Genomic DNA, 24,588 nt, shown 5'->3' on the forward strand with positions numbered 1-24,588 from the left:
TTTAGCAAATGAAAAATGTTCACTTGGGGTTTAGACATATTTTAAACGTTATTTCAAACACAATCCTTTATTAACTGATGACTAGCACTAGGTATTTATAGGAAAATTCACCATTTAGTGTAAAAGGACCTTTGTTCTGCAAAAGCTGGTGTTGATTCCCTGACCCAGATATGACTCACTGCTATGCTGATAACTTCACTCTACATTTTTATGGTTGAACCTTTGTTTATTCAAGTTTACAACCTATACTATTCCAGGAGGTATTAAAAGAGTGCAATGAATAAATGAAAAGGCACATTAGTGTACACACATTTCAACGTTTGGTGACATTCTGATGTTGTTACAAAATACATATCTCAGAATCGGATAAACCTGAAATTATGATTCAGTTCAAATTAACGCTGTGCCCTCAAAGGTGTAGTTTAAGCACCGCATTGCTGTGAAGGAAGTTGTATAAAAATAAATAAATTATCACACACACACAGCTCAAAAAAATTGAAGGAAAACTTTTTAATCAGAGTACAGCATCGAGTCAATTAAACTCCTGGGTTATTGATCTGGTCAGTTAAGTAGCAGAGAGGTAGTTAAACAGTTATTTGACTAGGGTCAATGTCACTACTGGTAGCATGAGGCTATACCTGGACCCTACAGAGGTTGCACAGGCAGTCCAACTCCTCCAGGATGGCACATCAATACTTGCCATTGCCAGAAGGTTTGCTGTGTCTCCCGGCACAGTCTCAAGAGCATGAAGGAGATTCCAGGAGGCAGGCAGTTACACTAGGAGAACTGGACAGGGCCATAGAAGGTCCTTAACCCATCAGCAGGACCTGTATCTGCCCCTTTGTGCAAGGAGGAACAGGATGAGCACTGCCAGAGCCCTACAGAATGACCTCCAGCAGGCCACTGGTGTGAATGTCTCTGACCAACACAATAAATCATCAGAAGCTGTAAAGGAGAACCTCCACAGTGGGTAGTGGAGTTTTCATGTAGAGCATAAAAAGTTTCCCGGGGCAGCTTTTCCATATGAATTGTATATTTTGTTTCAAATAGACACCACTGCATACGTTTAGATTGTAGTTCAATGAGCGAAGGAGTCTCAGCTTTGTATTATTTTCTTTTTTTGGACGAAAAAAAAATTGGAAACTTGTGCGACTTGTCATGTGACTTTGGACACTAAAGTCACATGACAAGTCGCACCCCATGTTTTCCAATCAGTACCATTCATATCTATGTGATGTAAAGTCGCAGCGACTTCAAAGTAGTTCATGCACTACTTTGGTCCGACTTTCATGCAACTTGAGGTCCATAGACTTCAATGTTAACCCTCAAAAGTCATATGAAAGTGACTGTTATTTATGTGAGTGCAATTTTAAATAACTCATTTGTGGTTTTAAGTTACTACACTATGGTGGCTTCTCTGTGGGTTTGAGTTGATCTATAGAGCAGCACAGCGGAAGTCAGAGGATATTGAGAGCCCATGCCATCAGTGAAATAACAAGGTAACCTGAGACCAGTGGGAAACCTATACACAATGACCCCGAAAGGAGGAGAAATGTGCATTGAATTATAATTTGTACGTCAATGTTCTGAGGTGTGAGTCCACCTATTCAGCACCTGGGTGGTGGTGCACATTGATGTATTGACAGCATCAGGATTGTGGGATCACTTCACCAACAGGTGTCCACATTTATTCTCACTAAGAAGAGCTGTTTTTCTTGGAACTGTTCCAAAACATATATACTGAAGATAGTTAAATATAGAAGGGAACACCAAAATTCTTTGTCTGCAAATGTGCAGACTATAAATACATAGGACATGTCACCACTCACATGTTTACTAAAATATACTGCATGGTGAAAACAAAATCTATAGAACATAATGACAAATACTTACGGGATTGGCTGTCTATACTGCTGACGCTATCTGCATGTTGCAGGTTGTGCTTGTGGAGCTGCTTGTACAGGCTGAATTTACCAAATTTTCTGGATTTTCCCATTCCTCGTATCTTGGAGTGATCTACTACCTCTTCCCCATGCCTACTCTTTACTTGGAAGTTGGTCTTTCTCTCAGATTTGTCTTCACCATTCAAGGTATGGCTGGAATCTGACAGGGCCTGAGAACACAGAAGGTTTACTCACTTCACAGAAAGGACTATTTTACTTAAACCAGACCAGTCATCAAACCAAAAGCACAACCAGTATGCAATGTCATATATTTAAAGATTTTTGATGACTCAAAGCCTCGTTCATAACGGTGTAACTATAGTGTATGCCCTAGCAGTGGCATTCATTTCAACTGGGACATAGCAGCTGCACAGACACAGCTGCTGCTCCCAATTTTACAGCCATATGAGTGTGCAGCCCTGAATGCAGTGTGCAAATTGGGGGCAGTGTTGTGCCCATGCAGCCACTGCGTCCCAAATGAAATGAATGGACGGCCTGCTCAGGGATGCTTTGAACACCTGTGTATCCCTGTGTGGGCAAACACAGTCCTCACACGGGCATGCACAATAGTACTCCTGTGTGTACAAAGCTGAACTCAAAACTTAAGGTGATTGATGTTGCAGCCAGATGGTATCCAGGACCACTGCTGATATTCCTGGCAAAAGTCTGTCAGAAAATCAAGCTACCAGTCAGACTGCCATTTGCTGGCAAATATAATTCTGTGACCACCAAGTTAGGCAGAGGGTTCAAGTCAAATAAGCACATGTGGTGGTAAAATACAAGCATTGCTGTAATCAATTTCCAAAAATCTTTGTGATCAAAAGGTAGTCATAAAACTACTGTGACTTCCCTGATTGTAAATGATTGAAGTTACTGAGCACAAAATCAGCTTTGCAGCTCAGGTCGTGTGGTCGTGTATCGACAAAATCATTTTTTTCATTTAAGACTGAATGTTAACATAACATCTCAAGCGTTAAATTATTTAAGAAAACAGCCCCATAACCTGAAAAGGTATCATAGACCTACTGTACTGACAGTATTGAGTGCTGTCTAGAATACTAACCAAATTTATGGCATTAGTTGACTGTGCCCCTATAATTCTCTTGACACTGCCCACATCTGTGAGTCTGTGCTCATCATCATCCCATCGGCCATATGCCAGGTCAATTCCTCCCACAAAAGCCACAGACTGGTCAATTACAACTATTTTTTCATGGTGTGCCCACAAGTAGACAGAAGATGACATGTGATCTGGATGTCTCATCACCTGTACAAAAACAGAAACTTAATGTGAGAAGTTCAAGTTTATTGACCTTTTGAAATAGGTATGGCAATGGGAAAACCACATAAAACATTGAATTGTTTAATTGTCAATGTCAAAACATAAATAAGGCATTATATGTGGAAGACAAATGGTGTCCAAGGTCCCCACTCCTGTTCAGTGATGATTTCTCCATGTTGATATCTTTAACACCTTGCAAACCAATTATCCTCTGTCCAAAATGTGCACCTCACATTTTGACAACAATTCACACCTTCAGCCATGTAAATTGAGGACCCTTGGAGGCTTCCTGACACCAAAGATTGTAAGAATATGGTGCTTAGGCAACTTTCACACCTCTCATTCTGTTCTTGAGTCTACATATTCCTTGGTTACTGGACTAAGGTATCGAAGCATTTTCTTTTGCCTATTTTTGGTGGCTATGTAAGTCATGTATCCCATATGGCTAATTTATTGCTATTGAATTGTAAAGATATGTACCATTAATTGATTATTGAAAAATAATTATTGTTATAGAGTGGCATCCTTTCTCTGAGGATGAATCTGTATTAATATATTCAAAACACGTTTGATCCCAGGCTGAATATATCTGCAGTCAAACTTGAGGTTGCAAGATGGAAATTAGCTCTTGAGGGATACCACTGAATACATATTGTAAAAAAACACAAATCTGTGTAGTGAATGTTTTGTCAAAAATTGTTGCTGTTTACATTGGTCAGTATGTGCTGCCTACCTGATATACATCAATGTGTCAAATTAAAGAAGTGTGTTTAAATAAAATGTTGATCTTTTTAATTGGTTCCTCTGTATATACTTCAGGGTTGCCTTAAAAATCCCACAAAATGTAAGGCAAACATTCTCTCTGTATGGAAATAGGGATGATGGCAACCACACCCTAAGCTACACAGATTGCCTTTTTATATAACAAATTTGATGGCTACAAAAGCTATTTTGTAACTTGTTGTTTTAAAAGATTTCACCGCTATTTCCATCTGCAGTCAGCTAAGAAAAAAAAGGTTTATTTGCAAACATGGCAACAGTACAGATGATGTCGAAAAGAGAGAATCTTTGGTAAGATACTTTTGAAGAGTGCTTTCACATCTACAAGGCTGCTGGGGGAATGGAACGATTTTGTTACTAGAAAACAGAGACTTATGTGATCATAGTAGGAAGACTGTCATACTTGGCACTCAATTTTAGGAAGTGCACTAAGCTATTTCAGACTCAATATAACATGCAACAGCTGGTGTACAGAAATCTCCTGGAAATGCAATTTCCTGCTCATGTAATTGGCTTACTGCTTTCCCAACTTTCTCTCTATTATTACAACATTGGGCCTATCACCCAGGAAGTGGTTGCAGGATTGTAGGAAGTGATGCAAATCTATGAGTGCTCTTTAGTACAAATGACAGCAGATAATACTTTGCAATTACATTTTCTAAAACCCTTAAAATGTACTAAACTGACCAGGGAGGACATTTATCTTGTTAGTTAAATTGAAGTTATATTTTAAGTTGATACATTTCACATCTCTAAAAAAAAAAAAAACAAATACAACAGCTCCCATCAATGAAAATCTGTCATCACAGAAAATGGTTAAGCAGATTTAATTTTTAGTAAAAACTGTATCTCAATACAACTGGCAGATCCAGAGACACTAGCAACTAAAGTCAAATGAAACTTGCAGTGCCGCTCTAAGCTGAGACAGAGACCACCCTGCTGGTTGCAGTGAAGAGAGTTGGCATCAGTGCCTCATTCAGTGGTGTGGGAGCATTATCAAAGAGAAGAAAAGGCACCGCTCACCAACCCAGTGCATTAGTATGTAGAGGAGTGTGGAATCCTTCAGCTAGCTTCACTCCACCCATGCCCCGCCTCCAACATGTTTCGCCCCAGGGAGAGGGGTGAAACATGTTGGGTGTTGTGTGGCTGGATTGCCGCTTGCTGAGGCCACATTCATCTACATACTAATAGCATACTTATAGCAGCTGAAGTCACACACAAAGTTTGACCTCTTTTGGAAAGGTTAAGCTTGGTTCTACTTTCCCCCACTTCCAAGCCTACATATGAATCAATGAAACAGCCCTTTACATTAAGTGACCGTTAGGGAAAATGTAGGAGAATTGTGAATTTCTTGTTATGTGCAGTTTTCCCTGAAGCCTTTTATCACAAGCCTTTTATCATATGTTTAATTTAAATTACTGAAGCTCATTACAAGTTTACTTTACTGTAAATATTAACCTCTCCTGCCGCCGCTCCTACGAATGTTGCCCTGATCATTAGAACACTTATATGAAGCCCACTGGCAAACCAATATTTCTGAGTATGCCAATCTCCTGGGTAACTAGTTCTTCCTGTGGATCGAAAGGACTCAGTAGTGATGTTGAACCAGCCATAGGAAACAGTGTAACCTGCAGGGAAGGTATCAGATTACCAACCATAGGAACTAGTGTGACCAACGAGTGTGACCTCCTAGCAGTATTGGTTTACTAGCGAAATTTGGGGGAGAATTTCACATGAATGGAGTGCTACAGAGCGGGTGGCAGGAGAGGCAAGTGTGTACACTCATTGTTTATAGGTATGACTTTCCTGAGACATTTTGGTAACTTACATATCTAGAATTATAAACAATAGATTTCAATAAAGATAAGTTGGGTAGTATGGGGGGCAAATTAAATAACAGGTCTTTAGTCTTTTTGAGATCCATTTGTGAAAAATGGTTCTTTTAAAGACTTGGCTATTCAGGCTCCATCAAGACACTGCCTTGAACTCACATTCCAGTCCTATCAGTAATGTACACACTATTGCAGAAAGTAAAGAATCACTCATAAAAACAATTAAAAACAATTTAAGAAAAAATTATGTCCACATACCTTAATGTTTGGATGTATACGCATGAGAGTCCTCTTACTGTATTCACTATTTATACCCAAAGCCAATTCTACTTCCTTATACAGCATGATAAAGATCTTGACTCCTTGTTGCTGTAAAAACACAGACAAGTAGCAATACCAATACAACTTTTCTTTAAACTTTCTATTACTGTATATACAGCATTAAACATTTTATTGATTAGAACATATAATATGCTTATTTCAAAGGTAGAAGTTTACCAGGTATTTCAATCAATAACAAACCAATATTTTAACTCCCTTTGCACTTCCAAAGGCATTAGACAAAATAATGAATTAAAAAAAAAACTGAATAAATAATGAACAGCAACCTCAAGGACTACACAGATTAGAAGTTATGACATTAAATGCCCACAGTACAGCATGTACTAAAAGACAACTTACAGCTTTTCTCTTTAGGACACAGTCTAGTCTCCATCGATTTCCTTCCACCACTGGTCGCTTGAGGAATATTTCTGGACTCAGCCTTCAAAGAAAGTAGAAACTAGGTTTCATATATAACCATGTGCTAATCTTCTAAAAAGTAGCAGAATTTGAACAAATACTTTAAAAGATGGAAGGAGCAGATCTGATGTTTTAGTGAAGACAGTCAACTTTCTGCATTTTGGATTAATGGTATCCAACACAGGGTGGATAAAAATAAATTAAAATAAATAAATAAAATAAGATTTGTTAAAACACTAAAAGTTGGATTTTAGTTTTTTAAAACTATCTAAAAATAGTTTTCTATTTAAGATACATTAATTATTTAGTTTATTTAGCATGAAATGGAGCTTAGTTATACTGTATAGCATGAGGCTGTATATTCTGCAATATTGACATTTATTATAAACTCATTCAATGAATTCAAGCTCTGCAAGCTAAGATAACATGCATTGCATTGTTACATTCACACAATTTCACAGTAACTATGAGAAAAAACATGAAATAGAAGAATTTGAGCAGCTCTCCAGCTATGTGTGATTAACCTATTAACCTAAAATCGATTCTGATATCGCTGTTTTACTAAGTTGACAGCTTATTATTCTAAAAAGGAAACCTTCATTTGGTTTGCAAATATTAAAGATTCTAACTACCAGCAAGAATGAGTCGGATTCTTTACATTCAAAGAGCACCTGTAATTTTAGATCCATCATGGCAGCGCCTGTTAGCGGGCATCCACTCACCTGTTACCGCTACGTCCCTCACCTTGTGTCACTGCTGCATCACCAGCCGCCCCATGGGACTGTTGGTGAGTCAACAGCAGGTCAGAGGAGGAGCCACTGCGGGACAGAGATGACAGCTACTCTTTAAAAATTATGAATTTAAATCGAGCCTTTTCACTAGTGATTTAAATCAAATCCACCCTGATCCAACATGAATTTAAAAAGCAGCCAATGAAAATGAACTTGTTAATACCAAAATAACAAAAACATATCGAACAAAAAAAAGTTGAGGTGTAAAGGGTGCCCTTAAAACTATAAATGCAACAAATGTAACAAAGATTTGCAAAAGCCTGGATACTCCAATTCAATCGTATCTTTACAGGTAAAATGTTTAGTAACTCAAAAAAAAAGCCAGGTATGTCGAGAGCTGTCAAATCCATATGGAGCCAGTCCCAGAAAAGGTATTTATTCTCACTGCATATTTTTATGTAAGCAGTGGAGAGGGTGGATCTACAACACGGATTTCAGAAGCTAACTTTTGTTCATATTTAAGAGATATATATATATACACACACATACATACACACACACACACACACACACACACACAGTGGATATAAAACGTCTACACACTCCCTGCTAAAATGCCAGGTTTCTGCGATGTGGTTGCATAAGTGTGCACACCCTCTTATAACGGGGGATGTAGCTATGTTCAGAATTCAAAATCATGTTAAAACGGTGTCAGTACACAGCTGTCATCATTTAAAGTGCCTCTGATTAACCCCAAAGTTCAGCTGTTGTAGTAGGTCTTTCCTGACATTTTCTTAGTCGCACCCTTCAGCAAAAGCCATGGTCCGCAGAGAGCTTCCACAGCATCAGAGGGATCTCATTGTTAAAAGGTATCAGTCAGGAGAAGGGTACAAAAGAATTTCCAATGCATTAGATATACCATGGAACACAATGAAGACAGTCAATATCAAGTGGAGAAAGTATGGCACAACAGGGACATTACCAAGAACTGGACGTCCCTCCAAAATTGATGAAAAGACGAGAAGAAAATTGGTCTGGGAGGCAGCCAAGAGGCCTGCAGCAACATTAAAGGAGCTGCTGGAATATCTGGCAGGTACTGGCTGTGTGGTACATGTGATAGCAATCTCCCGTATTCTTCATATGTCTGGGCTATGGGGTAGAGTGGCAAGACGGAAGCCTTTTCTTACGAAGAAAAACATCCAAGCCCGACTAAATTTTGCAAAAATACATCTGAAGGCTCCAAAAAGCATGTGGGAAAATGTGTTGAACTTTTTGGCCATAATTTCAAAAGATATGTTTGGTGCAAAAACAACACTGCACATCACCAAAAGAACACCATACCCACAGTGAAGCATGGTGGTGACAGCATCATGCTTTGGCGCTGTTTTTCTTCAGCTGAAACTGGGGCCGTACTCAAGGTAGAGGGAATTATGAACAGTTCCAAATACTAGTCAATATTGGCATAAAACTTTCAGGCTTCTGCTAGAAAGCTTAACATGAAGAGGAACTTCATCTTTCAGCATGACAACGACCCAAAGCATACATCCAAATCAAGGAATGGCTTCACCAGAAGAGGATTAAAGTTTTGAAATGACCCAGCCAGAGACCAGACCTGAATCTGATCACAAATTTGTGGGATGATCTAAAGAGGGCTGCGCACAGGAGATGACCTCGCAATCTGACAGATTTGGAGTGTCTTTGCAAGGAAGAGTGGGCAAATATTGCCAAGTCAAGATGTGCCATGCTGATAGACTCATATCCAAAAAGACTGAGTGCTGTAATAACATCAAAAGATGCTTCAACAAAGTATTAGTTTAAGGGTGTGCACACTTATGCAACCATAGTATTTTAGTTTATTTTTACTTCCCTCCATCTAAAAGATTTCAGTTTGTTGTTCAACTGAGTTGTACAGTTTATAGGTTACAATAAAAGGTGGAAAAAGTTCCGAAATTATATATTCTTTGTCTCATTGTTTTACATCACAGAAACCTGACATTTTAACAGGGTTGTGTAGACATTTTATATCCACGGTGTGTGTATATATATATTTGCGCATGCTCAGCATAAATGAGTACAACCCTTTGAAAAGATTTTAATCAATATCTCAATGAACACAATTTTCAAAATATTTACATAACTCAGTATTTATAGAACATTTGTTTCGCTCATTACATGAAAGTAAGGTTAATATCATAACTTAGATTACAAAATCTTCAGTTTTACTCAAATTAGTTGATGCAAAAATTAATACACCCCCCAACAAAACCTACTACATCTAGTATTTTGTATGACCTCCATGATTTGTAAGGACAGCACCAAGTCTTCTAGGCATGGAATAAAAAAGTTGGTGACATATTGGAACACCTATCCTTTTCCATTCTTCAAGAATGACATCTTTTAGAGCCTGGATGCTAGATGGAGAGTGATGCTCAACTTGTCTCTTCAAAATTCCCCATAGGTGATACATTGAGTTCAGATCATGAGATACACTTGGCCACTGAATCACTTTCACCCTGTTCTTCTTCAGAAATGCAACAGTGGCCTTAGATGTGTGTTTTGGATCACTGTCATGTTGGAAAAGTGCACAGTAACCAAGGGCATGGAGTGATGGCAGCATCTTCTCTTTCAATATCAGTACATCTGTAAATTAATGATACCATCAATGATATGCAGCTCCCCGTTACCAGCAGCACTCATGCAGCCCCACAGAAGGACACTGTCACCATGTTTCACTGTAGGCACTATGCATTTTTCTTTGTACTCCTCACCTTTGCGAAGTCATACAGTTTTGAAGCCATCAGTTCCAAAACCATTTATCTTGGTCTCATCACTCCAGTGTACTGAGTCCCAGTAGTCTTCTTTTTCAGCATGGGCCCTGGCAAATTTTAGGCAAGCTTATTTGTGCATGGGCTTTAGGGGGAGGCTTCCTTCGTGGACGACACCCATGCATGCCATTCCTCTGCAGTGTATGCCATTTGGCTTTCTACTTCTTTAGCTAACTGCAATGAACTTACATGACTATTTTCTTCAACCCTTCTCATCAGAAGATGTTCCTGTTAACTTCCATGGCCTGGACATCTCTGTGAGATGGTTGCAGTTCCATCTCTGTTAAATTTTTGCGTCACTTTTGCTACAGTAAAGTAAGTAAAGCTTTTCTGATCTTTTTGTAGTCTTCACCTTTCTTATGTAAATTAATAATTTTCTTTCTCAGGTCTTGTGACTCCTTGTTCTCTTCCATGTGGTTCCATTACTGACAGCAGAAAATGGGAAGAGTTTTCTTTAAGTAACGCCCTTTTATAATCACCTGTCTGCTGGACACCTGTTTAATGAATATTTAGACTCACCTGTAGTTTAATTCTTGTTATTTGGGATTTTGTGGTCTTAAATTGGGGTGGGGATTTTGGGGACTTTCATTGGGGTGTATTCATTTTTGCAACATGGTCTTGAATTAATTTGTAAGGAAAAATACTTATCTGTGTGTGCAAATTAACAAATGTTGTTTGCAATCAATGGCCTGCATTTGTTGCTGTATTTTGTAGTGTAGTGTCCCATAGAATATGTGGATTCTGAAAGGAATTTTTTTTTTTAAACTTTGAGAATCGGTTTAACATGTACTCTGACCAATGGTGAACAAATGTTTGCTTTTTACACTAAAAGCAAAAGAAAGGTAAATAAGCTAACCTCTTTTTCCTAGTAAGTCACCTCAACATTCTGATGGCATAATCACAATTATAACAAGAGACAACTAGATAGGCAGGCATACAGTGTTTTACCTAACCAGCAAACAAAGTATAACTAAAGGCAAAACTTTTGTTTTTTTTAGTTTAGGATAGAGTGGAGAGGGATTAGAATCTATTGCTGCCTGTGCCCCCATTAAGAAGATTCACCCTATTTGCCCTTTTTATCATTGAAAGTGAAAGAAAAGAAAATCCCAAATTTTGGGCGATCCACAGAAAAGTAAGAGGGGAAATCTTCCAATGGGGACATTAGTGATGGTGACCTGAGGGTCCTCAAGGGATTCCCTTAATTTGCAAGGATTTCCTCTCACTTCCTGTTTGGCTATGGAACTGAAAGCTATAGTTCTTTAAAAATCAACTTGCTCTCACATTCTCAGACCAATAAATAATGTTCAGTAGCCATTTGTTGCAACTTATGGTGACAATGCTTAGCCTAAGTGCCAGGCAAAAGAGTCCATTTTGGAATTCCACCCCCACACACAGTAAAATACGTAGTGTTCATAAGCAGGTATGGTGTAAAATGATTTTCATGAACACTGTATGCCTTGTAGTAACATTTCCAAATATTTGGCAACTGCAAATACCCAAACTCAGATGCAGAAACTTGCTAAAGATTATAATAAGCATTTCTAAATTCAGTAAGGATTTGAATGGCAGTGGAAGTCTGAGAATGAGGTTCTAAACTTCCTAAAATCCTGAATTTGAATAATTACAAGGTGCTTTTTAATCCTCAAGATCACTTGCTAACCACTTCTGTGTGTTTAAAGGACAGGTGCTCTTTATAGGAAATTCTGCTCAGTCCCATCATAAAGTCTAAGGTACCTTACTCTAAAAATGTAATTGATGTTGAACTCCAGAGAAAGTGCCTTTCCTGAATGTCAATGCATTTTTAGATGTTGATTGAAAAAAAATGAAGACTGCATCTGTTTGTGCATGTCATTACTATACAAATTAAAGTAAAATAAAGTTGCAAGCACCAAACTTAGGAATACAGATTCCACGAATACACATCTTCTAATTATTTTGTAGACAAATGCATAAAAATATGTTCAACATTGTTAGACATTCATCTAGCTGGATGTTTGAGACAATTTTCTGAGAAAAGCAATACTGGAGAAAAGGTACTAGGAATACTATTCAGGAGCATTTTGGGGACAGATGTTATATTGTGATGGAGGAAATTACATATTATATGAAACAAAGGAAATAGAATCTAATGAATTGTGACAATGGGTTTAGATTGACACTAGACTAATAAACTGATAAATGTTTGAATCTGATTGGGTCAGTTAGCACTATTTCAGATGAACTCTGTTCATCAAAGGGAAATGCTGTGCCCAGCATGATACATGCCATAATAGAATTTATTCCTGATGGCTCTTTTATTAAAGGAAGATTATTTTGCATCTTGGTTTGTGGTATTCCTGTTTATGATGCAATAGATTCCTTAGTTGGAAGCGAGCTAAGCCAGCACCTGAGATGTGATTGTGGAGCTTTATATCGCTTGGAGCAGCATGCAAAATATTTGACATAATGGATTATTTCAGATGCTTTTTTTGTCATAATGGGTTAAGAATAAAAGCATCTAATTGAATGGTAGGGAATACTGATCTGCAGGTCTGTGGGTCTAAACTGGTACTATGAAGCTTCCAAAGAAAAAAGCGAAATGCCACCTGACAAGCTAGGCAACGTTTAATTATATTTCAAATATTTCCAAAAGAAACAGCATTGACAAATGCTGTATTTTCTTTGTGTGCCATCTGTGCATGATACATTGTGTGGGTACATGAGAATAATCAAGGGAAAAAGTGGGGATTTGGAAAACTCATCTAACTGAAAAATGTGAAGCAGCATATGGTAAAAAGTCAGATTTTAAAGCGGTCCTACCAGCAAGACAAGTTTTTCACTTTGCAACAGTTATAAAGGACAGCTGTACTTTTATACAGTAGTTCTTTCACTCTTTTTTCCTGAAAGTTCTGTACTCCCTGATCTTCACTGTGTGAAAATAAAAACACAACTGTAATTTGAGCTTCAGATTGCAAAAAAAATCCTTGTCATTGCTATGGACAGGTCATCCACCATTGGGATATATAATAAATTTTCTTTTTAACAGAGCTTGTGAAACCCTGTAAAAAAAAAGAGAACCGTGAAATCACAGCACACAATAAATTGTACAAGGGTAGAGTAAATAGTCCATCCTTCCAAGAGGAAGGGCCTCCACCCCTGAACTCCCTGAGGCACAAGGCTCTATCTAGGACAAAGCCAGGTGGACCCCATTCCTTAGGAACAAAGTCAGCCGTCCACATACTTGGTGAGGGCTCTCCAGAACAGAGACACCCAAACTGGGAAGAGGAAAAAGGCCCAAAGGCCACAGATCCTCTCCTCGGCATCAAAACAGACCCTGTGCAAAAAAAAAAAAAAAAAAAAAAACAACACACAAGCAGTGCTAGTGCCCGTGATAAATAATTATAAAGTACACAACAAGTGCACAACTCAAGCCAGGCTTTTAGGCCAGTATACAAATCTCCCTGGAACTAGCCATAAGGCCCATCCTAAAAGGCATGTGCAAGAAAAGGAAAAAATGTACATGACCAAGTGCCAGTGAAACTCCGTGAGATCCCAAAGTGTTTTTCTGGCACCCCTGGGACACCACTTCAAGGGGGCACATAGTTGAAAGCAATTTACACCTTCCAGCCCCTGGCCAGACAAATGCAGCCCTATAAAGGCATTAGCACTTAGGGAGAGTCCTTCCAACCGTGGGGGAAGGGCAGGGGGGGCTGGAAGACAATTTAGTGCAAGTGGACAGAAAAATGATCTGCTAGTCCTGTACACACTCAAGACCACCCTGACAACTGTCAAGCCATGGTACAAGAGAAGTGGGCGAACATTTAGTTCAGGCTAACAGAAAAAGAAACTCACCAACTCGTAAGCACTCAAGACCACTCTGTCAGCTGTCAAGAAAGCAAACTGCAGCCTAGTGGCTGAGAAACACTTTTGTAGGGAATTATAGGCAGTCACTGTAAAAGTAGTGTGACATCATCACTGTGCAATACAGAGAGCAGAGCTGTGGGAGAGACTCAAAAGGCTCACCGACTGCAAGCTGCCTGCAGAAAAATACAGGCGGGGACGGGCTTCTGTCAAATGAGAATGTTGGAAAACCAGCATCCAACCATCACTGGCAGTCAATGGTTGTGAGTGCTGATCAGGGCGTTTTGGCAGGGGGGCGTCCCCGTCAGAACACAATAGCTCATGGGGGTGAGATCACCACACTAACATTGCTAGTACGATGACTTCTCATTTTTTTTTGTTCGGCCCACTGGGTGCATCCAGCATAACATTGAATTCCAAAAGGAATTTTACACTGAACAGTTCTGGAAAAAATACACAAAGCACATCAAGATTCAAGTAAAAATACACATGTCTCTTGTATTAAGACAATATTTGCCTATTCCTGGACTTCAGCTTTAAGCTTTGCTCCTTTCTAATATCCAGGTTTCCAAGGCAGTGCCAAGAGATCAGGTTGCATGACAGTATGTTGTAACTGGCAATGAAATGCTTCTGACAAGCTTGTAAAATTAGCTGCAGCTGCAGAGGAAATAAGGTGACAAGTCTTTCCCGACTTTCCCTGAATAGTTTTTCTGCAACCCCTGCTTCAAGAAGACACTACAATCTTTCAGCACAGCAATCACCTAATTCATCAGCAGAAAGCAGTGATGAAGGTGGGACGATAATATAGGACAGTGTTCAAATGTCTCACTTCAAGTCTACATTAAACCTTTTACTAAATCCATTCCAACTACAACTGATAGATCATTTTTAAATTTAGCTGCAGTTTTCAATAGAGGACATGATGTAAAGAGAATTCTAAAAGTTCACCTCGGGTCATATGACTCACTGAAGACCCTGGCACACACGGAGTCTACATTTACTAGAGTCAGACTGGACAGTTGCCAAGGGCTGCCATCTTATGTCATGCTTCTGGGAAAGTGTGTGGGGCTTCACAAGGCTCTGCTCTAACTAAACACCACAACATTCCTGCTGCTGAGATGCAGTCTAGTCCAAAATGTGGGAAGGGGATATTAGCATTTGTTCACACGGCTAGACAAAACAATTTGCATTCAGCATTCTCATCTTGTAGAGATGAAGATGTGTTTTCAAAGTCTACCAGTTTGCTGAAGCACTTTAAGATTTTAGGCACAGAAATATCTTAATATTTAAAAGTGATCTTTTAGTTTCAAGGGAAGGACTTCAGCTCGGTTGGTTACATGTATTAATAAAAAAGTGAGCAAGCAACCAATGCTGAACGCTCTCATTTTGAAAATGTTAGATACCTGGCTGACATGCTAATCAAGGGGCCTAAAATTTTACACCATCAAAAAATTTACATACAGATTAGTATGCTTATTCTGAGTCAAAGACTCAAAATATTGAAGGAAAAGAAAGCCAGGCAGGAAATATTTTCAGAATGGCAACAATAGCAGCCTTTGTACTTCTCCAAGTACAAGGTTTTAGACCCCGTTGCTTCCTCTTCCTGCATGACATGGAAATCAGAGAAGCAAGAGTCTCTGATCTGCATCTAACCTGGCTGCTGTGTCAGGATTCTGACATATCTTACCCAAAAGTGCTCAGAGCAAGCAAAATATAACATGACTTTTTCAGCACTAGCCTGTGTTGCTTTCTTGGTGATATGGTCCTGGCACAATTGATTCCTGCTTACGTGTATGCAAATACCCTGAATATGAGTTAGGGACTTTAGATTGTACGCTCCATGAGGGCAGGGACTGATGTGAATTTATAATATACATGTAAAGCACTACATACATTGACGGTGCTATATAAGTACCTGCAATAAATAAAACATGCTTGCTTGTCTTCAGCTATCCTACTGTGCCACAGCTCAATGTAAAGTTGCTTTCAGGAAAGGAGGATAAAATACACTTTTCTCCACTTACATATTTATTACAGGTACGTAAATAGCGCTGTCAATTTATGCAGCACTTTACTAATATATATACATATATATATATATATATAATTAATAACAACATCAGTCCCTAACCCTCTAGGAGTGTACAATCTAGGGTTCCCAACTCACATTCATACATACACATACTAGGGCCAATTTACACAGGATCCAATTAACCTACCAGCTTGTCTTTGAAGTGTGGGAGGAAAACGGAGTACCCAGAGGAAACCCACGTGGGCACAGGGAGAACATGCAAGCTCCAAGCAGATGGTACCATGGTTGGGATTTGAACCAATGACCCTAGCGCTGCCAGGTGCCATTTAGAAATGGTGCTACATATTTACTAAAATCTATCTTGACAGCAGACGTCTGTAAACCCCCTCCACCGACGTGCTCAGACTGGCAGAGTGAGAGTCATCACTCTGGACAACGAGGCTGTCTGAATAGAATAAGAGATAAGAGGGCTTTATACTCTGCTCAACCTTATACACACATAGACAAACACACACATACATACACACATATACATACCCAAATACCTTATTTTCTTTTATAAGTGATCACATAACCCCTGCTCTCAACTGCATAAAGAGCTTAGAAAGGTTTGGGTTAGCGACATACTGATCTTCCCACTGAAGAGCTGTGCAGATGGAGCATGTTAGCACAAGTCTTTGCCATTGGAGGACAGGTATGCTGTTCTCCGAGCACTGCCAGAAAACAGACCACGCTCGGATGGATGTGCTCTCAGACCTATTGTGGTCAGTTTGATACAGGAATGCAGGTGGACTGGCAGAACCAGCAGGTATTTCACAGAAAGGAAGCAATGAACGTTGCAATCTGAATTTGATAAATGTATAAGCATGCTACAAAATGCAATTATAGCAATGGCAACAGAGTACACTTTCAAGCATGTGTACCAAAACTACAGTTTAATCAACATAGCTTTCGATATGTGAAAGACTACAATTGTGTATGAATGCTGCAACATTTTTTCAACTAGGAAATTTGAAAAAGACACAGAAGCTGTACATTTTAGACCTTCCCAGGCATAAATTACTATTTTTCCACCTTATTCTGTTTATGGTGATGCACCACAAAAAGCAAGAAAGAAAATCTTTGCATACATTTTACACAAAAAAAAGAAAACAACTATTTCCACACTGTTTATCCTGAGAAGGGAAATAGACAAATGGGGTTTATTTACTAAAGCTGGAGAGTCAAAAATCAGACTCCCTTCTGCATAGAAACCAATCAGCTTCCAGGTTTCATTGCCAAAGCTTCATAGAACAAGCTGAGGTTAGAAGCTGATTGGTTTCTATGCAGAAGGGAGTCTGATTTTGGACTCTCCAGCTTTAGTAAGTAAACCCCATGGTGCTTATTTTTTATAAAGTGAAGAAAAAAAAAAAAAAAAGGTAATTACCACCAATCTGTAATGAAAATTTCCTCTTTTGCTGCTTCCATAGCATCTGCCACATCATTAAAATATCCTTTTGCATTGACATACCTAGCATATAAACAGGTAAAAAAAAAAGTTAAATAAGGTCACGCTCCTTGCTCTATATGGAAAACAAAACACTCTAATCTGCAGAACAAGCCAGGTATTTGTAAACCTCTGCTCTATAATGGAGCCACCTTGTGACTTAGCAATAACAGGGGTCATTTCTTTTCTGGCTGATAAAAAATGTTGTAAGAAGAATGCAAATTGTGGCTATAACTTTTGCAGAAATAGCCTGTTACAAGCAATGTGATTTACAGATGATTAATTATTTGCCACATTCCAGTGACTGAAGCCAACACATGAAAAAAATAGATTTGGTTTCATTAGAAATGTCTTCTAGTGGTTAAAATGTGAAGGCGAGAATATTAATATTAATTTAATGCCAAATTATACGCAGCATTCAACTTTGCTGGAATCATTCTGAAATGGACTTTTGTAATTATAAAATGAAAAGGCCTCATACAAGCTAAATATTATTGTAATACCGAATATTAACAACAGATGGTTGAATTCCAAAAACTATGTGCTAGAGAGACTTTCTGGATATATACTCTAGATACCCTAGCCCCATTAGGGTTAAAAGAAGAATTAGAAATTGCTACAATTTTGTAAATCCTTTAATTCTACCGTCTTTGTATTTAGCTCATAGTAGTTTCAGTTGTTTAAGCTTCCGATTTTTTTTCCCTTGTTTTTCATTTTTAGGAGTATATTGAGACAATTTGTGGATGCTCTTAAAGCGGAGTTCCAGTAAAAATAAAAAATTAAAAGTCAGCAGCTACAAAAACTGTAGCTGCTGACTTTTAAAAAATGGACACTTACCTGCTTCTCGGTCCAGCGGTGTCCTTACCACCGCTGGTTTCACTGGCCGTCTTCTCTCCCCAGCGCCGGCATCTTCAGTGTGGGCACTCGGCTGTGACAGCTTGCGGCTTCACAGCTGGGTGCTCACTGAGCATAGTCAAGTAGTGCTGCGCTTTGTGAATGGTCCCGTAGTCTTCTGGGACCTGTTACGTGAAGACTATGAGGAGGGAGGGGAATTACCGCTACCGATCACCTAGGCGATAACAGTGGAAGTGGGAGTGGTTACCTATCAATTTTGGGTACCCACTCCCTGCTCCCTAAAGGTGCCAATCCATAATGGGGAGTGGGAGACCAGTCCTTAAAGCGGAACTTCCCCTTTTGGGTGGAGCTCTGCTTTAAGTTGGTTGGGGGAGGCTGGTACACATCGGGGGTTTTTTGTTCCCATATGTCTTCTTACTTTGTATATCAGTGAGTATTATCTGTAAAAATATAACCTTTCATCACGCTTGTAAGGTAGTATAATTAATTAGATTTTTATAGTGTTTTTTTCCCCACTATATATGTGGTTAATTTCTACCCTGTACTATATATCAATCACATAGTGGGGGCCCTGTGGTTATCACCTGTTCACCATTGGGCCCTGTTTATAGACCATTGTTTATAGACCATATTAATTTATATTTTATTGATTGCCGCTATGTTCCCAATAATTTTTTACAAGTGATTATTGGTTGTTCAACAAATTGTTTATCCAATGGTTATTTTACCTACAGAGGGATTATCCGATAATTATTATTCATTCACAATTTAAATTTTATTCTACATCTTTAAATTATACCTTGCTAGTATGTATAATATATTTTTATGTGTCATTATTAGTGTATTATGTATTATTATGTATTATTATTAGCTGCTTTTCAGGGTTTTAAAACACAGCTTTCGAGGGTGGGGGTGTCCACTATTCTCAGTCCAAGCAGTACTGATACACAAAGGCTTCAAAGGCTTAACAAACTGTTAAAAGAATTTCCACAGACAAATAGCCAGTAAGCTGATCAAAAAAAAAAAAAAAGAAGAAGGAAAAACTGAATGGATTCCCCCATCCACACATTCAAGGTGGGTAGAGGAAGCCTCCCTGCTGTGCTATTGTATTTTGACAGCCGGAACTCCTCCTCTGCCAGAATATACTGATTGAAGGAACATTTTCCAAAATCCCTGTTCAAGAGAAGCAAATCAGATCAGATTAGATTGACTTCTCTTGAGCGGAATGTCGGATGGATTTAAAATTAGGATAAAGAATTATAAGGGAAGGATGAGGGGGTCACAGAGGTGAGCATGGTCATAAATCCATTTGACAGTGGTTTAGGCTGGTTCACTATTAGATTTTGTTTATTCAGCCCATAAACTGAACGAAAAAAAAAAAAAAATCTAACAGATCCCTCCATCCATGTTATACAGAGCAGGTGACAGGTGGACGCATCATTTTGCAACTAATTTATAACCAAACAGCAACTGTATCTAACTGGATGCAGCTGTGGTTGACTGCAATTTTCCATCTAGCTCCAATTTTCCAGTCGAAAAGTCATTGAGGTTGACCTGCATTTGATATTTGTTATAAGCATGAACCATAAGGGTAGCTATAAATGATAATTTACAAGGAATGCAATGGTATTAAACCCAGCTTTCAATTATCAGGCCTTGCAGGGATTAATACAAGAGCAATCATGAACAAGCAGCCTAAGTACTTGTTTTCTGCAGAACAGCTCTTTGCCTGAAAGTGCAACTCAATGGCTTAATTACCAATGGCTAAGTCAAGAAGAAAAACCACAGTAGAGTACGGGAAGAGTCTAACCAACGTGTTCCTTCATGAGACACCTGCCAAGTGTATGGTCACCAAAATAAGGGCCTGTGTCAACAGACTTTGGTTTTGTGTGGACATCAGGTTAATTGACAGGCTCATTTGATCTGCAATTGACCTCCTACTGACTGGCTTCAAGTGGGTTCTGCATTCCCACAGATGTTTTAGGGATGCAAAACCCATTGGATTCCAACAAAGGGCCACTGACATAGGGCTTGAAGTACTCTAACCATTTTGCAAATTATCAATGGAACATGGCAAAATAAATTACTAGCATATCAATGGAACGAAAAAAGCCATAAATTAAACTGGAATTTCAGTTTACAAAAGAAGGACTGTTAGCTCAGCCTCCTCCCCCATTCATTTCACACTACATAGACCCATGCTTTCTGACAGGTGAGCGAGACATTCCTTGGTCCAAGGTTCTATAGTTTCAGTCCCCTTTACATACTACCAAAAATGTTACAGGCTTCGAAGAAATATCAGAGCTGTAGACAGAAGGGTCTAGTACACATGGCCAATGAATCACTGGGTACATACCACTTGCAGAGTGTGTTTTTCTGGACGGCAGCATATGAACCAAATCTGTGAGCTGTAAGGAAGTTTTTACCATGCTTCCTAACAAATTCTTCAATAGCCTGTCCCCACCAGCGGGCATGTCTGTAGCTGTTACATTTCAAGATTAAAGATCTACAAAACAAAAACATATTCGGTGTAATGAATTCCTCCCCAAACCACTTTCTATACTTGAAGTTGAATTCCAGGCAAACAGCTATATATACACACAACTCATGCAGGCATATATGAACAGTTTTAGCTGCCCAAGGGTTTGTTACGCTGTTCAGCCAGTATTGTGATACACTTCTGCCATACTGCGTAGTCAGGCAGGGGACAACAATTTCCTTTAAGCTTTGCAGCATATTGTGTACCAGCTCACTGAACAATTAGTCAGTATTTTCACACTGAAATTCAAAGTAAAAAGGTAGCGCTAATTAAACAAACTTATTTTTGTGACAGTGATGCAAACAAATATAAAAATAAAGTAAAATATTTTGCAAGTAGTATTTTGCAAAGGATTTTTTGCACAATTGGTAGTGGATTTTCTACGTCATGACGTTTTTGAATTGAGAGACATTAGAGACTTTTTTAAATCACTTTATTGAATAATTTGCATTTTTTTATGAACACTTGCAAAATACTTTATTTATTCTTGGATTTGTTTGCATCACTGTCACAAAAATAAGCTTGTTTAATTAGCGCTACCTTTACACTTTGATTTTCATTATTACCTCTGCTAGAGGGTGAGGTTTAGCAGCTTTAATGTTATAATATAATTTCTTTTTTTGGCTCGGTTTTCACTCATTTATTATTTCATTATCCTCACACTGCTTAAACAAAATGCCAGTGATCTTCGCAGAGTTCAGCAGAGTTTAAGAGTGGTTTTTTTTTTCTGCCAAAAAAACGGTCTCAAAAATGCAAGACAGAGGGTTTTTTTTTTTGCTTCCAAACGCTGAGCTTACAAAAAAAAAAAAAAAGACCTAATGTGGAAACATAGGATAACACATTGTTGCTTCTACAGGCGAAAAGCAGTGATGTTTTTAAGCAAGTGAGCATGGACAGTAAAGCAGACAGTAAAGCTGGTTATGAAGGCTGGTAGAAATGTGTTGGTCACAATTTCCGAGCATTAAACAGGCAATGACTTAAATTTTTTCAGCTTTTGCTAGTTGCCTAGAGTTCCAGTTAAGGCCTCATGAACATGTGGGCGTGCGTACTATACCGGTGCAGGCGGTGTTTATTTTGGTATCTGCATCCATCCCCAGCGGCACGCATGCAGCCTTTGGAGGTTGATGCTGACACAGCAGTTGTATGGACACAGCCACATGTCAAAATTTTACAGTTGCGCAGCAGCGGGCACACGGTCCCGAAGGAAGATATAGTGCATTTGGGGCGTACACCAGCTCCTGCGTGGCTTTTAAATTTTGATATGGAGAGGTTTCTGTGCAGCAGCATCCACCTTCATAGGCTACTGCCTCCATGCAGCTGAGGGCAGATGCAGACAACAAAACAAACACTTCCTGCATGCAGAACAAGTGCCAGTGTCCAAAACTGATGCAATTAACATGGACCCATATTTAAAAAATATATATATTTATTTATTTATCCTGCATCTCCTCCCTTTAAAGAGAAATTTTAATGATTATACACATACACACACAATGGCATTTTTTTTTTTCTAAAAAGTAATCTTCAGCATGAACCTACAACCTACAAGGATATAGAATGTCAATTTGCATGAATATATAATTGTGACTACAGACTGAAATGGAAAAATCATTTTTTATTTTTTTTTTAGAACGGTCAAAAAATTCAATGCAATATGGCAACATAGAGGTCTTCTATACACAGTTGGTGCAAGGAATGCCCTCAGAAATGTCCCGAGTTTCAGACTGGCTCACTGATTTTCTCAGACACTTGCACTAAGATAAAAGTATAAATTTAGGCATACCCTGCAATAGAAATTTCATTTTTGGTAAGATGCTCCTAAAAGCTCATTCACACAGATGAAGAAAACAATGCATTCAGATGTGTACTGCGTGTAGTTTTGTATGCATTTGACAGAAGAACTAATGAAGTGTATGGGCCCATATGCACCCCTGTATAAATATGCACTGCAGTTTGCAGCATAGATAAAAGTAGCCCTGAGCTTTATATTTGGGTGCAGTTAATGTTGTATGCATATAAATGTTTTTACAGCATTTACATTTGTACGGACATACAGCATACAGAGGCCCTATTGGCTTTTGCTGAGGGCTGATATGTAAATATCAACAATGTGTAAATAGTGGCACTATTGTTCTGACATGTAGGTCATATGAATGATGCATTCATTCCTTGGTCATGGTGGGGAAGGAGCTAGTGGTTAGCTAGTGCTAAATACTATCAGATCTGCTCTGACAACTAAATCACAAGCAGAAACAGTTCCTCTCATTGGCAGATCTAATGGGATATGATGGGAGGCAGACCCAGAATAGTTTTTAAGTGTTATGGTTCCCAGTCAGGTCCACTCCTGACGGCAAGTGGGAAAAGCAGTTTATGCTGATAAATTTGATTGGCTGAGCTAATCAAATTAAACACAGGCAGAAACAGCTCCTCCCAATGGTTAGTGGGCCTGATGGAGATCTGACTGCCTGTTTGATGGTAGGACTGGCATCTTTCATTGGTTCTGCTGGCAGGATCCTCCATAGAAAACGGCAGTCAAGTGTAAATGAGGCCTACGGCTTGTTTACTAAAGGAATGAGAGAAAGGGGGGACCTGTTTTAAGGTCTGCCACCCTTATGGAATTGTGGCAACTAGGTAGTTTCAAGGCTTTTCAGACAGCTGTAAAGCTGAGAGGAGCTTGTGATCTGTCAGCTGACCTTTACCTATCAGCTGACCTTTGGGAAACTTCTGGAAGGCCTAGCCAGCTGACCTATTCTGTAAGGGGTTAGGATCCTATGTAAACTAAGTTTTTTAAGGTCATGTCACCAATCGCCAAGGCCTCCTGTCAGTGAGTTCACCCCAACCTTGTCGCGGTCATTATGTGATATTGTCACCTTTCTTGGTAAAGGGGGACATAGGTTGCTTATGCCAATTTGCAGTCATGGTGATTGGGCTGGGTGCTGGCCATATTGTTTATATCTTGATATATTTTGGGTGTCTATAATTAATTATCTTAAGCCAATAGTAAAAGGCCATGGCCAATGAATTTCCAGCTTTTGTTGTCTTAGTCTTTATTTTACATTTATGTACTTTGCCATTTCTGTCTGAAATCCCAAGCAGACACTGCAACTTTTACCATCAGAACAGTGATGTTTGTTCTGGAGATTATATTAAACACAGGCCTTCCCAATCAGGAATCATTCTGCAAAGGACACAATGAAACAGAAACAAACAGCTTTTTCTTTAGAACACAAAATCTGCAATAATGTTTGTTAAAATCCTTGAATGTGAATGAATCAACCAAAGGGGAAAATGAGTTACACTCATGTCCATGACAAAACTATTCAATGGCATACACATAATTCCAGCCAAGTCATCACAATATACACAATAACACAGCCACGCTATCATACCTCTCTGCCTGTTTAAGAAAACAAATGATGTATGCCTTAAAAAAAAACATTTCTTTTCAATAATTAAGCATTGCCTCAAGGAATAACGATAGGCCCTTGCGGTTACTTCCAGGAACTAGAACTACATCCTGGACATATTCAGAATTTTGCCAGAATCCTAAAATTAGTAGTTACACATAAAAAGGCAAGATGAAATTTTAAGGCAAGTCACAAATGTGCACGTAGCAGTAGTTCATGTCACTAAGGCCTTTATCTAGCAGGCCATAAATAAAGTGTTAATTGATGTAACCCACTGCAACATTCATAAATAAGA

The 24,588-nt window shown here is 38.8% G+C and overlaps 1 protein-coding gene across 5 annotated transcripts in view; it reads right to left on the reverse strand.

Annotated features, from left to right (window-relative positions):
• The window catches only part of PLD1 (phospholipase D1), a 247,731-nt gene that overhangs the window by 65,747 nt on the left and 157,396 nt on the right, over positions 1 to 24,588 (reverse strand). For all 5 annotated transcript variants that reach the window (XM_089675518.1, XM_089675516.1, XM_089675517.1 and 2 more), the window contains 6 exons: positions 20,704 to 20,853; positions 17,433 to 17,516; positions 6,519 to 6,600; positions 6,096 to 6,206; positions 3,007 to 3,210; positions 1,894 to 2,113 (listed from right to left, as the gene is read on the reverse strand). In XM_089675518.1, coding sequence (XP_089531644.1) covers positions 1,894 to 2,113; positions 3,007 to 3,210; positions 6,096 to 6,206; positions 6,519 to 6,600; positions 17,433 to 17,516; positions 20,704 to 20,853 — 851 coding nt within the window. The remainder of the gene's footprint in view (positions 1 to 1,893; positions 2,114 to 3,006; positions 3,211 to 6,095; positions 6,207 to 6,518; positions 6,601 to 17,432; positions 17,517 to 20,703; positions 20,854 to 24,588) is intronic.

Source organism: Staurois parvus, unplaced genomic scaffold (assembly GCF_062004578.1).
Source record: "Staurois parvus isolate SC_StPar_1 unplaced genomic scaffold, SC_StPar_1.0 ptg000155l, whole genome shotgun sequence".
NCBI lineage: Eukaryota > Metazoa > Chordata > Amphibia > Anura > Ranidae > Staurois > Staurois parvus.